The sequence below is a fragment of the Choristoneura fumiferana genome, chromosome 5, assembly GCF_025370935.1.
Source record: "Choristoneura fumiferana chromosome 5, NRCan_CFum_1, whole genome shotgun sequence".
Classification (NCBI taxonomy): domain Eukaryota; kingdom Metazoa; phylum Arthropoda; class Insecta; order Lepidoptera; family Tortricidae; genus Choristoneura; species Choristoneura fumiferana.
This window is the reverse complement of record NC_133476.1, coordinates 612,573-630,614: the sequence shown is the minus strand read 5'-3', so window position 1 is coordinate 630,614 and position 18,042 is coordinate 612,573. Positions and strand designations below refer to the sequence as shown.

Genomic DNA, 18,042 nt, shown 5'->3' with positions numbered 1-18,042 from the left:
AATATGGTGAAAGTGCTGGAAGAGAATTAAATAACTGATTGTAAGATATGAGTTCAAAAAGATGTTCATTGACAACAGTGTTTATTTCGAGTAACTAACTAGGCAATACATAAAGAAAAAATATAAACAATATAAACAAGTTCTGCACAACAGACGTTACTTACTATCTACAACAGTTAAAACGGAGAATTAGTGAAGATGGGGAACAGCAATTGAATATAAAAAAAAAATTAGAGATGCGAGACTGGATTCGAAACCATGATCCTTCTTGAATGGCCATATTAGTAGGTCGAACTACTCTGTTACCACGTACCTTTTTACCCTAACTGAAGCGAAGGTTATGTTTTGGACCTGTGTGTATATATTTAAGTATGTACGTATGTTCCTATGTTCGCTCGTAACTACTCAACGGTTTAACCAATTGTGACAAGTGACGTCATTACATTTGTCTTATTAGCGTGAGGGTCACTTATTGGGTAAATAAAATTCTTATGAAGTCAAAGTTTAAGGTGTGTGTGTGTGTGTGTGTGTGTAGATGTAATTTTGTTGAGCTTAAATAATCTGAACTACTGTTGATGCACCACCTGCTGTAAACTACGTAGTCCTAATATTATTATATTTGGCTCTCTGTTGCCAAATATAAACTCCAGGCTCCAGCACTGCGGTGTGGAATGACAATTTTGGATCTATATTGGAATCCATAACAACTTATGTCATAATGATATTTTGCCATAATGTCATTCCATATTTTTTCCTAATATTGAATATCCTAATGCTTATTTGCACTAATTTCGTAAGTACTATTAACATATTATGTCCTTATACTCACATGTCCAAATATTGGTTGACATAATCACTTTTGTACTAAACTGGTTTGAAACTTCACACACCGTTGAATCATCCCCCTTACCACTAATATAATAAATGCGAAAGTTTGTAAGTCTGTTTGTTTGTTTGTTACCCCATCACTTCAAACCGCTGAACCAATTTAGATAAAATTCGGTACCTACATAGATAGTTTGAGTCCCAGAAAAGGCCATAGGATAGTTTTTATCCCGGGAAATTGCATATAATAGTAGTAAATAATAATACACTAAAAAAAAAGGCCACTTTATAAATAATTTTAAATAAAATACTTTTCTGACTGCTGTTCTTTTTTGTAGGGGTCGCAGTTCTAACCTAACCTATTTTTCTGGCTGCGGTTCGTTTCTGTAGGGTCGCAGTTCTAACCTAACCTAACTTACTTTTCTGGTACCGATTCGTCACTGTTGGAACTCAGTTGTAACGTAATATACTTTTCTGGCTCGCAAGTCGCTGTTTACCTACAAGTGCTCTGTTATGACAATTAATATTATGGATTTTAATATTATTACTCGTAAGTTTTATGTCTTACTATATTAGTACAAAACATATTAGGGATGTAGAGTATTAGGACATGTAATATTATGGCTTATGATTATTAGGACAAAAATCATTAAGGCAAAAATAGGATATGTCAAAAGTGTTTATGGCAAAAGTGTTATGGCATTTGAGTTTAGGACAAACGATATTATGGATTACGAAGGGGACCCGTCAATTATATCTCCAGTCGAGTAAGCTGTGCATTATCCGTCAGTCAGTCATACAGTAGGTAACGTTACTCTTATTAATAAGTTATAAACCTCCACCAGTTTAGTGAAATTACAAAATAAGATAAAAGGTCAACTCGATTTTATGGTTCGGTACCCAAACCCTATTACTAAGACTTCGTTGGTCGTTTTGTCCGTCCGGCTGTCACCAGGCTGTATCTCAAGACCGTGAGAGTTAGACAGTTGAAATATTCACAGATTATGCGGCCTCTATAACAACAAATACTAAAAACAGAATAAAATAAATATTTAAAGAGGGCTCCCATAAAACAAACGTGTTTTTTTTGCCTTTTTTTGCTAATGTCCAATGAATATTGTATAGATGGTGCGCAACCCTTTGTGCGCGAATCAAACTCGCAGTCGGTCGTTTCATTTCACTACACTTGTTTAGCAAAATCCCTCTGTTACGCGTCAGTGACGAAACGAACTCGCAAAGTCAACTCTATGATCTCTCTCTCTCTCTCTCTCTCTCTCTATGATAAAAGTCTGAATAAAAAAAACTCCAAACGAAGGTCGAGGCCGGGCTGCCGCCTCACTCGCCGCCCTTGCCCTCAACCTGACCCAACAGAGTCGCATCCGCTCCACCTACATCGATCTCGCTCGCTTCACTCGCTCGATCCGCAGCAGTGAAGATATTATTTTTGCGGAGCAGTTTAGGTTTTTGATCAAATGACTTTTTTCTTGGCCGGTTTATTAAGAATTATCTCCTAATGTATGGAAAAAAAGATAAACTTAAAATTATAAATGAGTTTTATTTTGTTCCTTCGTTTGTCTTTCCTTTTACTGTTTTTGCTCACTAAATATATTTAACTTTTCAGATTCATAATGGACTTCAAATTATTTTCTGAGACAAGTACGTAATACATAACAAAGTACAAAGCTAATAGTATTAGCGATTTTGTATTAAAATTCACCAATACTCTTAGCTTGTACTTTACCTATTATGCAATTGGGCCCGGTAGTCTCATGGATAGGCCGAAGAAACAGTTACTTACACCTCTTGCTACATAAGTACTAAATACCTTTACAGATTGATTAAACCACCGTTCTTATTTCAAAAAATGACAATCATCGAAAACAGTACCATATTGTCAAATAATATATACGTCTCTTTCAGTTTGGCGTGACGTCAGTGAGGTGTCAATTGTTCGTTACCTATATGATTTGATTATTTATGACTTTCAATATTTTTTGATTTTACAAGATCTTGCGGATTAAATTGAGGAATATATAGGTTGTCACAAAAATATAAGTATAACCACTAAAGACAACATGTAGTATCGAATCGTGAATATAATTATTTTTTTTGTTTTAAGAAATCTATTGTTATAAAATAAAGATACAACTTTTACCATGAATAGACTTACGACTGATTACGATGAAGCATACCTAGACACTTGGTAAAACTATAAGCTGTAAATGTCTGCACTATAAAGATATTATACACCGTGTTATTTTTGATTGTTAACTTTGAGGGGCACTATAGTCTAACGAAGTTAATTTCTCCAAGACACTAGAATCCTAACTCTTACTGTGTAAAAGATAGTCAAAAATTAAGTTAATTAATTATTAGCTGTAAATCCCACGATCGAGCGACGACATCCACACTGCAGCAGACAATAGACATTATTTTTCTAAGACTTAATTTCTTTAGGGGATTGCAGTTTTCTCACTCACTTCTCAATCTAAGTTATATGATATAGGAATTATCAATGACAAAAGTAGAACAGCCATCTCAACTACTTTGTTTTTTTTTTTACTGCTGCTAAGAACTACGCTAAGTATACAAGATCTATTTTGGATGCTGCCTCTACTTTATGGGTGAGTATACCTACGTATGGTAATTTTAGGACCTTGTAAAATAGTCTCCCTATTATTAAAATTTTTATAATTATCTTTGTTTTATTCTTTCATGCTCAAGATATCGTTTACGTGATTTGCATACTTCTTCGTGATATATTCGTACTGACGCCACAACACATAGCGGAGCTGTCTAAACATTTAAAATTATCGGAACACGCATTTACGTAATGCACAATAAAAATATAATCATGTTCAGATATTCTTCAGCACCTAGACAGCTTCCACGCTTATGGTGGTGACTGTACAGTAAGTACTACATAATATATTTTTGTACCTATAGGTGAACTGAAATATTTACTTTGCTCACCCACGACCTTTATAATAATATCTTTATATCTTTTACTATTTCTAACATCTGGTAGTATGGTGAACGTTTGTGTTGCTCTAAAGATGAGATCTGGTCGAGTTCGAAACGCGTCAGTGTAGTGTGGTGGTGGTGATAGATGTGTTTGATGATTTGTGCGTATTCCGACAGTGTGCAGGTGGAGGAACTGCATGAACACACATTTCATGCATAAACGTAGCTATTATAAAGTCACGGGTGAGCAAAGCAATTGATTCAGTTCATTGATATTGTGAACCTCCGCAAAGTATAGGATTGCCGTTGGGGCCGAAAAGTACTCGTACTGCTAAAATGTATTCCTTATTTCTGTTCCTTGTAAGGTTGCCTGGAAGAGATCGCTCTGAAGCGATAAGGCCGCCTATTGCTTACCTTAGAAAATCTCTATGTATATACTTGTGTTCTCTGTACTGTTTACTGTTTTTTGGTGTGCAATAAAGAGTTATTGTATTGTATTGTATTGTACTCGAGTGGAGACCGCGGATCGGCAAGCGCAGCGTAGGACGTCCACCAACGAGATGGACGGATGATTTGGTTAAAGCCGTGGGTCCACGGTGGGGGCCGCTGCCAACCGAAGCAACTGGAGGTTATGGTTGGAGCCCTCTGTCCAACAGTGAACGTCCTACTGCTGAGATGATCATGATGATGATGATGATTTTCATAACGTCTTCTCACTAAATTGACCACTTCTCACTGTGACCAGAGACCAATTCGAACAATGAACCACTTTCTAAATTGTCAATATCTTATAATGACAGTGTACTAAGTTTACAATTTCTTTAGACCAATGTCATTTCATTGATCAACCACATTGGTTACATACTCTGAGAATATAAATCCTATTTCAGGTCCATCTCTATCTGTTCATAATTTTATTCCGCATATTGCTAAATTTTACATTTCAGAATACTTTTGCGTTATACTGATAGGCTGCATGACCTATTGCTTCTTAGACCACCTGTGTTTTAGTTTTTTTAGACTAAATGATACTATTCCATACATCTGGTTTTCAGTAGGAAAATCAGTACATACAGGTATTCATGCTCCTACTAATAGGAGAATTAGTATAATATTGTGTTCGTGCTCCTACCAGTAGGAGACTGTAGTAGGAGCACGACCTTGCATCTGTTTCGAATAATCCAAGCTATACCAGAAAGAGGGCGCTCGTGCCTAAAATACCATGCGCCACATTACAAAATCGAAGATTACACAAGAAAGTGTTTTTTTGTGGAATATCTTTTTTGGACATCTGGTATAGTGGGAATTTTAATGAATAATGTAATAAGAAATAGAAATATAGAAATAGAAATAAATATTTATTCTCTAAACGCACAAAAATAATAACGAAAATACAACAATATGCGAACTCGCGAAGTATAATATAAGTAATGTAGTATTTTGAAAAATGTGATATTTTAGGCACGAGCGAGGGAAAATCGCTGCGTGGCTATAGCTACCGTCCTGCACAAAGGGAAAAATCCCTCCCGACCCGTGGTCCAACTGCTATCTGGTTGCACCACGGGAACCTAAACTTACCCAGGATGGTTCAATTCTCAGACTACTTTTTTTTCTGCAACTAATTGCTGTAACCCGTGGTACAACTGAAGGGCTATTGTCCAAAGGGCATATGAACAATTGCTATGTTGAACCATTTGCACCATGGGGAAGTAAAATTACCTTGGGTCATGTGTATCAGAATAGGTACTATCATTACTGCATTTTTATAAAATTAAAAGTCGCATGAAACCCAACAACTATGTAGTTTATTCTGAATACAGTGAAACCAACAGTCCGAACCCCGATTCCACAGAGTTCAAGTGGTAGTTCAACTAGTTGAACTAATTGGACCCACCCAGTAGGACCATGGATAAACATACTTTCCAGAATTGGACTACTGATTTTGCTTCTCCGTGGTGCAATCGGTTGACGATGAGTAAACTTGCTTCCCCGTGGTGCAACCAGTTGGACATAGTAGTTGGACCACGGGTCGGGAGGAAAAAAAAGTTCATAAGATTAGTTCCTAAACCGCAATCGGTTCGCATCAAGAAGGAATTTTGCTCATACGCGTGTAGGGTGAGCACTGAAAGACTCCGGTCGTCGTCAAGCAGCTAATCATCAATTGAGTAAATAGGTAAGTATCTCTTGTAAGTATAAATATATTCAGATGTAATCTCGGTATTTCTCGCAATTTGTGGGAATTCTTGAACGAATTTCTACCACTTGGTTGAAATACTGGGCATACCGTTCAAAACGAGATCCGATTTGCTTTGGAGTCAGAATGTTCTTTATTTATCGTAGAAACATGATTAGTATTTCCATTAATACTAAATAATAAATATATAGGAAGTAAAGTTCTGAATTTACCGTCGAAAACTCCAAAACAAATTCCTTCGGATCTAACAAAAAATGTACTTGGAATGATTCAAGCGTAATCTAATCGCTAATATAACGCAAGCGTAATACTTGCAACATTTTTATAGTATTAACTTGCATCCCGCAGCAACACGCTTGAACGCATTCAGGTCTTCCTCGAGCAGCTAGCACAATAAAGCTCTACACCTGGAAATTCACAACTATATCTAAGAATTTTATTATCTGGCACACCCACGACACAACGACAATTGAAAACATGGAGACTGTACTAGCTCCCCAGAGGTCCTCGCTTACTACCGTACGATGCCCACCAGCACCGTCGTAAAGCGTTAGGTCTGCCCTTTTAAGGACACAGCAGTACCTGTCTTGAAAAATTACACGGAAATTCTAAAGCTTATGAGGAAAAAGACCCTCTAGATATATATATAAACAACCAGACCACGATAATGATGATGGTGATGATGATAGTATTATCCACGTATAAATAAAGATTCAAAATATGAAACGTCGTTTCCAGCAGGATCTACATACCGATAGCTTCAACGAGGCTGTTTCCTTTCCAGCCTACTATGTACCACTACACATGAACTGTTTTACGCATCAGGGTAGTTGACACACTTATACAGCATTACGGCCTTCCGTTCTTCAGCTTTCCAAAATGACCATTTCTGTACCTCGGTATACATACAATACAAAGAATTTCGCAACCTTCAACTCAAAAGATAACTGCAATCAAGACTGGTAGGTAGAATAAAACACGGAAAGATTTCGTCTCCAATATTCGAAGAAATAGGAGTAACACTCGCATGTAATGCATGATTATCAAAGTATATATGTCACAAGAGCATCATATGTGGTTACCAACTTGAGCACAATATCATACTCGACAATCTCCAAGTCCAAAGCCAAAAATCACATAAGATTAGATTCCTGGGACTCTGACACGATTCATCTAATTCTATATCGTCGCATATGAAACACTCATATTATCTAGATATTTGAACATTTTAAGGGCAAAAGTACAGTTGATACAAATATTCGTGACCCGAAAAAAAATATATGAATATTTTGTAGTAGCTTACGCCGAAAGCCTTCCGAAAGCCTAGAAAAAAGTGTTGCAATATTTTTTCACTAGTTGGCGCTGTCTATTTGCATGTGTGCGTGAGCTCCTAGTGTCCGTATAAGGCTGTACCTGACACCTAAATTTGAGCCCTGAAATCTCAGAATTGGCACACTATTTCCGTTCGACTGTAGTCTCAAAAAATCGGCAATTCTAAATTGTTTTCGCAAATAATAAACTCAACTATTAGTATTCTACGGATATTCTAAAAATTACAAAAAAACATCACGAAAATTCGACAGTCTGATTTTTAACGCCATCTGACGGGACTTTTACCATGAGCTAACGTGAGGAAGAAAATCCCGGAATCTACGGCTACATGTGGCAATCTTACGCTTCTACTTCTAAATTAATTTTCAGGAAACACCTCCTCCATTCAGCTGCTGGATGTCAGCAGGGCGACCCTCTCGGACCCGCAATTTTTAGTCTGACAATTCAACCTATAATTTCACAACTTATTTCAAAATTTAACATGTGGTATTTAGATGACAGGTGAGGCGGAACAAGTTTTAATAGATCTTCAGAACCTTATTCAAAATTTCGAAAAAATCGGCCTTGAGCTGAATTTTTCCAAGTGTGAGCTTTTTGTTGACCAATCGGTACCAGAACCTTTAAAAAATTAGATTATTTCAAAATTTAACACCGTTGCCCCAAACATAAAAATTCCTACCAGCGAGTCCCTCCACCTCCTAGGGAGCCCAGTCTTACCTGAAGCAATACCTATTTTTCTGGATATACATTTCCAAAAGTATTCTGATACCTGCAGCCGCCTTAGCCTGATAAATCCCCCCATGGCCCTTGTTATAACGCGTTATTGTCTTTTTGTTCCCTAATTCATGTATTTTCTCCGCTGCTGCCCTTTTTGGCAACACGAATCAAAATTAAAACCTTTGGATGATCTAATTCGTAAAACCCTTTCGGAAATTCTAAATTGCTCTTTTGATGATCGGGGCTGGACTCAAGCCACTCTCCCGATCCGTTTTGGTGGCCTAGGAGTAAGAAGCATTTCTAGTGTTGCTCTACCGGCCTTTCTGTCCTCTGGCTACAGTACACGTGACCTTTTTGGAAAAATCATTAACCCGTCACTTGGTGATGTTGAGGTCACGCACTTAGCCGAGGCCAGGGCGGCATGGTCCAATACTTCTCCCAATGGAGTTATTCCTTGCCCCCTCTCTGATTTAAATACAAAGAGCCTGGGACGAGCCGATTTTCAGCAGCAAACAAAAACAGCTTTTAGAGACCTCAACGAACAGTACAGACCGCGCTCGTCTTTTGGCAGCCGGCGAACCTGAGTCAGGGTACTGGCTGCAAGCACTTCCCTCGATGAATATTGGGACAGTTTTAGATCACACAACACTTTGTCTGGCCGTTTGTCTTAGACTCGGCCTTAAAACGAACGAGTCGCACCAATACAAATGTGGTGTCAGGGGCAATCAGTATGGCCATCATGGCCTTTCTTGCCAGCGCAGTGCTGGCCGCTTCTCCCCCTATGCCAGTATCAATGACATCATCCGTCGGGCGCTCGTTACAGTCAACGTTCCAGCCATACTTGAACCAACGGGTATATTGTCTCGCGACGACGGCAAGCGACCTGACGGAATGACCCTCATTCCGTGGAATCGTGGCAGACCGCTATAGTTTGGGATGCCACGTGTGTCGACACGTTGGCACCCTCTCATATCCATGCGACATTTGGCCAGGCGGGTGCAGCGGCGGCCTCCGCTGAGAGCAACAAACGGCGTAAATACGCAGCCCTTGGTGAGGCTTGTATATTAACGCCTTTTGGTGTAGAAACCCTGGGGCCTTGAGAGCCAGAGGCAAAACAGCTCCTCCGCCAGCTATCTTCTCGGCTGGTAGATACCTCAAGGGATCGGCGGGCTGGTGCTTACCTTGCACAACGCATCAGCCTAGCTATCCAGAGAGGTAATGCTGCCAGCCTCCTAGGAACGGGCCCCCCAAAGCAGCAGCCTAGAGGACATTTTCTATTTAGTATAGGTTTTGTAAGTAGTAAGTAGATAGAAGTTGTATTTTTTAAAATTTTGTATTTTTTATAACTCTATGCTTTTCTGTTAATAAATTAAAATTAAAAATAGTATTACAGTGCCTATTTTAGTTGTTTTAAGTTTTTAATTCCTAAAGGTATACAAATGTATTTATCAATAATATGTTTTTAAGTATTTAAATTATATATTACATAATCATAAAAAAGGTATATTAGGTACAATAAAATTAAAATAAGCTAAAACTATAATAAATCTAAAAATGGATTCTGTGGCGTGCTACCAAAGATGCTGGCAGCATTTCCCCGCTGGATCGCAAGACTGATGCGTTGAGCGAGGAAACTGCCAGCTCTTCGGTCTCCTGTGGTATCTCTGAGTCTCTTTGATAGATCTTTGAAGAGACTCAGAGCGCCAGGGCCCCACGGACCAAGGGTCTCGACGCCGAAAGGTACAAAATCATATTCGGCTCCGAGACCACTGTATTTCCTGCTTTGGCAGTTCCTGCCATTTCTGCTGCTGCTGCTGCCCTTATTGATGTATTTATTATTTTTAAATGATTTTGATATAAAATATAATCACAATAATTTAAAATGTATATTTTATTTATAAAATCGATACAATTCAAAACGATTTTTATAGTCTATAGTCATTCATAATGAATGGCACATCACTAAGTGGGCGGTACCCGTCCATAAAGTACGTTAATCTCTGTAGTACATTGTACCGAAAATTATTGTAAAATTTCACGTGCGTGATCTGTCAAAAGTTAAATAAACTATTATATATACCTTTGCTTATTACCTTAGGTAGTTCCATAGAATATATTGTTGTACGTCCGTGCATGTGAGTAAAGGGGCTCCTAGACGGGCCATATTTTCACTGCAATTTGTGGCCGGCAACGGCGGCAACTATTGGTGTCCCTGTCTTACTCACATGTTAAACAAAAGAAAAAAAAAGTTTTGTGACTTTGACAGATGGCTGACTTGACTTGACATTGACAAGACAAACAGTTGCAAAGAAGGGGCTGGTCTGGTGTGGGAGGCGACTTTGTGAAGTTCTTGAAAAATCGGATTAGATTCAGCAAATCAATATACAAAGATGTGGGATAATATAATAGAATACTTAAAAGATCCTCTTTTAGTCGTTAAAGTCCAGAACTTTTTTGGTGTCATCTACAAAAGTAGTATAAGAAATAATGTAGGAGGCGCAGACGGTGAAGTCATTCATTCAGAGAGACTTGAGCGTGAGATGGAGGATAGTGAAATTCGACAGCACAAGCGAGCTCCTAGTAACATCTCCAGCAGTTCGTATGACACAGACACGTCGGCGGAAAGCGCCGTGGAGGAGACCGAATGCCATATAAACAATAAGTTTTGGTACTGGCTGTTCGTCCTGGGAACTGCCCTCGGAGATGAGATTTTCTACGCCACCTTTATTCCTTTTTGGTTTTGGAATATCGATGGAGCCGTTGGCCGGAGGGTCATACTTGTCTGGACTGTATGCATGTACCTAGGGTAAGGTAATACAACTATATTTTTATTATCAGAAAAAAAAGTTAGTATTTAGAAGTTAAGTATTTTAAATCATATAATGAGGTAGTGAATCATGCCTGTAAGTGAATTGTGGATTAAAGGTTCTGGTTATCTACATACTCATATGTAAATATTGGTATGAGTCATCAAATGAAATCTTATCACATGTTAGTGACCATGAAATCAGTAGACTGCCTTAGTAGAGTTACCAAGAAGGCAGTTGAAGTTATAAATTATTTATAACACTGATTTAATGATGAACTAAAGTTTGAACCAAGTTTTGATTATTTGTCATTTAATAACCAAGTTAAAAAAAATTGAAACCCGTACATTGTCATTTCAAAGTTCACTTTGATTTAACCCTTAATTGGGCATAAGGAGTATATTTCCCACTCATATTTTGCGATGCTGTTATCGCTCTGAAGGTAGCTATATCCCTCTTAGTGTCAAATATAAAAACTGTATTGATTTGTCTGTGCCCAAAATAAAATCGGGAAACGAAACGCAAACATGTCATGTTTGACACATGTCAAAGTCAGAAACGTCAGTTGGTGTCAACAAAATAAAGCTGAATACGTACGGAATATTTTAAAAAAAATCACCATGTCGCGAAAAAATACGGTAAGTTTTATTGAATAGTTGTATTCGATAGATTTTGAGTTGTATTACATACACGTAATTATATTTTAGTGATTACGGTAGTATTTCAGTGATTTTCGGACCTTTAAAAGTTGTGGGAAATATTGTACTTGTGACCGCATAAGGATGGTAGTTTTCACCGTGTGGGAAATATAATACTTCAGACCTTTAATAAATCACATTTATCCATACATGTTGTTATTTTATTCTTGCAGATCAAAAAATCTCTCGACTTCTCTAGAAGCGATCATATGGATATAGCTCTCAGTATGCTCATGAGCTCCTCAGAGAGCGAGCAGTCAGATAACAGCTTTATGCTGGACAATAATGTTTGGATCAACGCGAAATAAGATCAAATTAAAAATGCGGATATACCGAAGATAACATTTTATTTTGTGAGTATATTTTTTTAAAATTTTCAATATATTACAGTATGATTCCTTTTTTGTTTACACTCAAATCTTATTTCAGGTGAGCCGTCCATCGATTTGTGTCAATAAGAAGCAGTACAAGACAAAGCGTCCAAGAAAATGCCAGTGTTTCTAACTAAGTGTTTAGTATTACTAACTTGTTTATAATAAAAATCATGATATTTATTCAATCATGTCAAGTAACACTAACTGCATTTATAGCAATTAAAATATAATATGCCTGAGCATAATGATATTTTTTAGCTGTAAGGGTATTCCCCCTAAGCCTGTCTGAGAGTCACTACTGGCGAGTCCTGATTGATCCCAGCCAAGGCATATCAGAAGCTCCACTTCCTTTGGAGCCCTATGATGAAAAATCCCTACAGTCAAGACCTGATGAAGCATTACAAGGAACCTACAGAGAGCCTGCGTATAATATGGATCCTTTAGGCAAAATGTTGAGGAAAAACTGGCCTCAACAGCAGTATATGCCAGGTCACTTTATATGGTGCTCCATGTTTTAAAAGTTCCACTTAAAATGCCTGACCTAAAGGCAGTGTAAATTCACATAAATGTAAATAAAATAATTATTTAAAAAATCTAGTAGATGGAAACCAGAGACTTATAATGGCCTGAAGGCGTATAATTCCCACGTTAATTTTTTATATAAAAATAAAAAAAAATATAAAAACTAAGTATGGTGTTTTTATCTTCTACCTGCATAAAAAAATATACATATCTTTGTAATATCCTAAATTCAATACTTTCGCCATGCCCAATTAAGGGTAAGAAAAAAAAAGATTGCAAACCATTGCATCCAACGGACAACNCACACACACACACACACACACACACAGTTGCACACACACCTACTGTTTTGGTTTAACCAACCCTCCCCCCCTGTTTTGTCACTTTACCTATTTAAGTTTATTCTCTTCTTTTTTTTTGAAATTACCCAGTGTGTTTAAATTCTAAATTTTAAGTTTTAAGCGAAATCATGTAAGAGTTTTGTACCGAATCCGGTTGCCACGTACAGGCTTTGCCTAGTGTGGGACAACGGCAATGCAATTTTGTAATGCGATACTTTTTCAATAAACTATTTTTTTTTAATGCGATGTCACTATGACGTTTACTGTGAAAAGGTTCCATGGTGGCCAATGAATTAAACTCCTTCACCGTACAGGTGCCACGCCACGGCGAAACAACTGCAGGCCGTCATAAAAGAGACAAATGGCTCATGATGGGATTTTTCCCAGTTTTCCGCAGGACCGCAGAATAACCCAGCACCCTAGGGGCCCCGCGCGCACAAACGAAATTGAAAGCTGGCCGTCTGAAATGACACATAGGCGACTTTTTATCCTGATATTCCGGCGGAAAGAGATAAAATCTTAAAATGTCAACTACTAGGACAAACGCTTCATTTTTATTGTCGCTCCGCTGAGCTCATTTCTATTCACTATAGCTAAACTAAGCAAAAATAGGTACATAGATGAAGCGTTACTATTGGTTTCATGAAAATATTATACCTTGCATCACATTCTCCATTGGCGTAGCATGGGTATCGGCCGCCCGGGGCGAAGAAAGATTTGCCGCCTTCTTGTTTGTTCTTAAAAACTAAGATGTCATTTATTGTAGAAAGGGAATTCCCGATTTCGTCACAGTATAAGTAATGGAAAATTGCGTGCTCATTCAAATCGGTCCAAATCGTAGGTGCGACAAAACTGTGAAATTTATTATTATGTATAATAGCTGTTGCCCGCGGCTTCGCCCCCGTTGATTTTTTCTATATTCCTTCCATAAAAACCTTCTCCTGACAATAACGAACAAACAAAAAAAGAATTAGCGAAATCGGTCCAGCCGTTCCCGAGTTTTGCACTTAGCAACACATTTTACGATTCTTTTTATTTATGTATAATATAATATAATAATAATATAATAATAATAATATAATATATAAATATAATATATAATATAATATATAATTTAATATATATATAATATAATAATATTTATGTTAATATAATATTATTGCGTGAACTATTTACCGGCACGGATAATACGCGACCCGATATTTCGTGTACACGCCCATACAAACTGGTGTACACAAATAGCATGTCGGCATTTCCATGTCGGTATTGTACGTCCGGTAAATAGTGTCACCAATATTATTCAGTATTTTTTATAATGGAAGTTTGCCGCCTCCACAAAATTGCCGCCCGGGGTCCTCTAAACAGCACCCCTTTCCCAGATGACGTGTCCTGTTACGAGAAGGCGTGGGAGTTCTCCGAGCACGCGAGCAGTCGCGCGCAGCGTCACTGGGGCAACTTCCTGTTCGACCGCAAGCAGTATGCGGAGTGCATCCCGCACTTCGAACGCTCTTTGGAGATCAACAGCATACAGGAGACCATCTGGCTGAGACTTGGGTGAGGACCTTTTTGATTATGTTTTAATAGCTTAATACAGATGATTACTTCCAGTCGCGGTCCTTACATAGAAGCCCAAAAGCCGGGCTTGCCTTATCAAAGTCAAAGTCAAAATATCTTTATTCAATTTAGGCCATAACAAGCACTTATGAATGTCAAAAAAAAATCTACCACCGGTTCGGAAAAACTACCGTTGAGAAGAATCCGGCAAGAAACTCAACGAGATATATAAACATATAACTATAACGAGATATATAGATATATAAACTAAACAGAACAACGTCCAAACGAGAAAAAAAGTTCTAATAAAATCACTTTAATAATTTGCGCTTTAATTTTACGTAAAATACTAAGAATTGCATAAGTAATCCGCGCGGCTAGTGCGCTGATTGCGACGGGGCCGGCGGCGGCGCGGCGAGTCTACGCGGCGTAGTGGCGTAATTGTAAATAGCATACATCTCGCTCGCTCTCGTGGGCCTTTTACGGGGCTTCCACGCTCTCTTCATACTTAAGAAAACGTTAGTTTTGCAATATCTATGTATGCTGCATGTATAGCACTTTCTTTGCAATTTTGAATCTGGCTTACGGTGTGAAGTTTGTTGGCGTTTGGTTTGGAACGCGAGTGCGCGGGCGAGATGAATAACTTCTAACTAACTTCATGATTTGTTGTTTATTTCGAACCGTGGGCCGTAGCTTAGCGTTGTGATTTGATGCAATCATTTCAAAAAATAAATAAGTGCTTAGGTATTTCTGGTTTAAGTGTGGCAAAGTGCAGTCACCTGCTGGAAGAGCTGTGAGCACAGGCTTGCATTGCACTGTTGTGTTTCGGCGTGGAGAGTAAGACAGCCGGTGAAATTACTGGCACTTGAGGTATCCCATCTTAGGCCTCTAGGTTGGCAACGCATCTGCAATACCCCTGGCGTTGCAGATGTTTATGGGCGGTGGTGATCTCTTACCATTGCTCTTTTGCCATCCAGTCGAATAAAAAAATTATAAAAAAACAAACCAAACTCCTAAGTATGTACCAAAGTTAATGTGCTCTTGACTTTACCTACAATTGATATTTTTCCAATTGTCCATATCAAGTTGCCCCCTCATGGGCCACCGGCTGGCGGCTGGCGACGTTTGTCAAGCTCCCGATATGATTCCAGGTACGCAGCCCTCGAGACGGGGCAGTGGGAGACGTCGGGGCGCGCGTACCGGCGCTACACGTACCTGCAGCCCAACACGTTCGAGGCGTGGAACAACCTGGCCAAAGTGTACGTGCAGCAGGCCGACAAGCCGCGCGCACACCGCGCCCTCATGGAGGCGCTGCGGTACAATTACGACAACTGGAAGGTTGGTCGAGGGTGTCTCTCCTTTTCGCACAATTATTGTTTGCCAATGAGGGCTATCGCGTATGAATTCGCCACTAGAGGCGCTAGTGTAGCGTGAGGTCTCCGAAATGTCAAATCTCATAGTTTTTGGTTGAGCTACGCGGGTTTATTTATAATTAGAATAATTTTGTGAATATTTTGCAATATCTGAAATTAATTATGGCAAATATGCGTTCCGGGGCAATGAATGTCGGTGTTTCGAGACAGTTTTGTCTTTCGGAAACCTTTGTCCTCCCTTTTTTCCGAACAAAACGGGGACTATGCAACACTGTGGCATGCTCGATATTTTTATGGTACGGTTTAAGGTGTATTAAATATGATTTTAATCTAAACTTTGTTTTCACGGCCGTAATAACAGACTTTGAAAGCCAAACTTCAACCTCACGCAACAGTGCGCCATCTAGTGAGACAAAAAACGATAGCCCTCATTGCTCCGAAACCAAAATTTTTCCCAACGTCTTTCTTATGCTTTTATAGGACACAGTAGGTTAGGTTAGGTTTGTTTTATGAAAGTTCCGGAAAAAAACATGGTTTCATAGAAAATCTTGTGTTTGGCAAAACAATTTGGCAAATGAAACAGTCGGGAAAAGACCTCGGTGGAGCTTGCAGCTACGCAGCCCTAGAGACAGCAGTGGGAGACTTTAGTCCGCGCGTACCGACGCTACACGTGCCATCAGCCAAATATCGTCACTACTTTGAAAAAATCTCGTATCTAAAATCAATATGTCAACAAAATTGAACCTTGATGTAATGTTTATAAAGTTCACTCAGAAAAATATCTATTTTGAGCTACGAGTTTTTTTTAAAGTAGTGACGATATGTGGTCTACCACCCTAAAGATCGTTTGTATGTCATAAAACAATAATGCCAATGGACGTGTCTGTCTAATAGTTACATATTTGCTGTTACTTATTTTTCAAAAGTGTTTTTGAATAAAAAGACACGTCAAAATCGCTTAACTTTTTTTAATGCTAAAAAAATTAAGTGTAGAATAAGACAGAGACTTTGATTGAATGGTTTTGTCGTTAGCTGTGGGAGAACGTGATAATAGTGTCGATGGACACGGGCCACTTCGAGGACGCCATCCGCGGCGCGCACCGCCTGCTCGACATCAGGCACCAGTTCCGGGACGCCGCCGTGCTGGCGCTGCTGGTGCGCGCTGTGCTCCACGATAAGGAGGACGCCGATGGAAACACCAGCGCCAGGTGACACTACCTTAAAGGACCGACCACGCTGCTGCTTCAAAACCGGCCAAGAGCGTGTCGGACACGCCCCAAATACGGTTCTGTAGCCATTACGAAAAAATTAAGTAGTGAACTAAAAGAATTTCCTTGCTCACCCGCGACCTTACGATACGGTGATACGGTGGTGATGGATGGGTTTGTGTGATTTGTGTGTGCTCTTACAGTGTGGAGGTGGAGGAACTGCAGGAACACGCATATAAATAAATAAATAAATATCATGGGACATTTGACACCAATTGACCTAGTCCCAAACTAAGCAAAGCTTGATATTTTGCATAAGCTTAGCTATCGTAAGGTCGCGGGTGAGCAAGGATTTTTTTTTAGTTCATTGATATGGACCTCCGCAAAGTAACTCCTGATTAAATAAATTAAGTAGTATTTTTCTAAGGATTACGTATTTTATACGGAATCTTCCAAGTTTAGGTATATTTTATACTTGGCTGCTATTTTACTCTAAACTACTGATATTCTCAAGCAAACTTAGCGTTATAGTTGAAAGTTTGATATACGTACTACTATCCTGATTTTTTTCAAATTTATCGCTATCGGGTCGCTCGATTTTAATTAAAAATTGCACTTTAAAGTTGAATATTTCGCAAACAAATCACTGAATCGAAAAATCGTGTTAGCAAACCCCTAATTTTTTAAAAGACCTATCTAACGATACCCCACACTATAGGGTTGGATGAGAAAAAAAAATCACCCCCACTTTACATCTATGGAAGGTACACTAAAAATTTTTTTATTTTAATTTTTTATTGTACCATTTTGTCGGCGTAGTTTACATATATATCCATGCAAAATTACAGCTTTCTAGCATTGATAGTCCCTGAGCAAAGCCGCGGACGGAGAGACAGACAGACATGGCGAAACTAAAAGGGTTCCGTTTTTGCCATTTTGGCTCCAGAACCCTAAAAACGGTGACTTTACGGAATCGCAGTGACGTGCCGTAAGTGTCACGATTTTATTGCATGCTCGCCACACCGTCAGGCAGGACTTTACCGCATACATATAAAAGTTGTGGCGTTACTTAACGTGACGGTATTTTGAGCAGCGGTGTGGAGGGCATGCGACAATATCGTCCCAGTGGCGAT

The 18,042-nt window shown here is 38.8% G+C and overlaps 2 protein-coding genes and 1 long non-coding RNA gene across 3 annotated transcripts in view; all 3 read left to right on the top strand.

The window, feature by feature from the left end:
* LOC141427879 (tetratricopeptide repeat protein 27) overlaps nucleotides 1-18,042 on the top strand; it is a 40,421-nt gene that overhangs the window by 21,142 nt on the left and 1,237 nt on the right. The window contains exon 10 of the mRNA XM_074087469.1: nucleotides 16,734-16,909. Within this exon, the coding sequence (XP_073943570.1) occupies nucleotides 16,734-16,909 (176 nt within the window). The remainder of the gene's footprint in view (nucleotides 1-16,733; nucleotides 16,910-18,042) is intronic.
* On the top strand, nucleotides 10,212-10,842 carry LOC141427866 (uncharacterized). The gene has a single exon (XM_074087453.1). The coding sequence runs from the start codon at nucleotides 10,423-10,425 to the stop codon at nucleotides 10,840-10,842; it is 420 nt and encodes a 139-aa protein (XP_073943554.1). The 5' UTR covers nucleotides 10,212-10,422.
* Nucleotides 11,213-12,096, top strand: LOC141427751 (uncharacterized). Its single transcript, XR_012451356.1, has 3 exons — nucleotides 11,213-11,477; nucleotides 11,711-11,890; nucleotides 11,967-12,096. It is a non-coding gene; the product is annotated as an uncharacterized lncRNA (long non-coding RNA).

Bases quoted from the DNA above. Each gene is read 5' to 3' on its own strand.
- LOC141427866 (XM_074087453.1), top strand. From the start codon at position 10,423: ATGTGGGATAATATAATAGAATACTTAAAAGATCCTCTTTTAGTCGTT.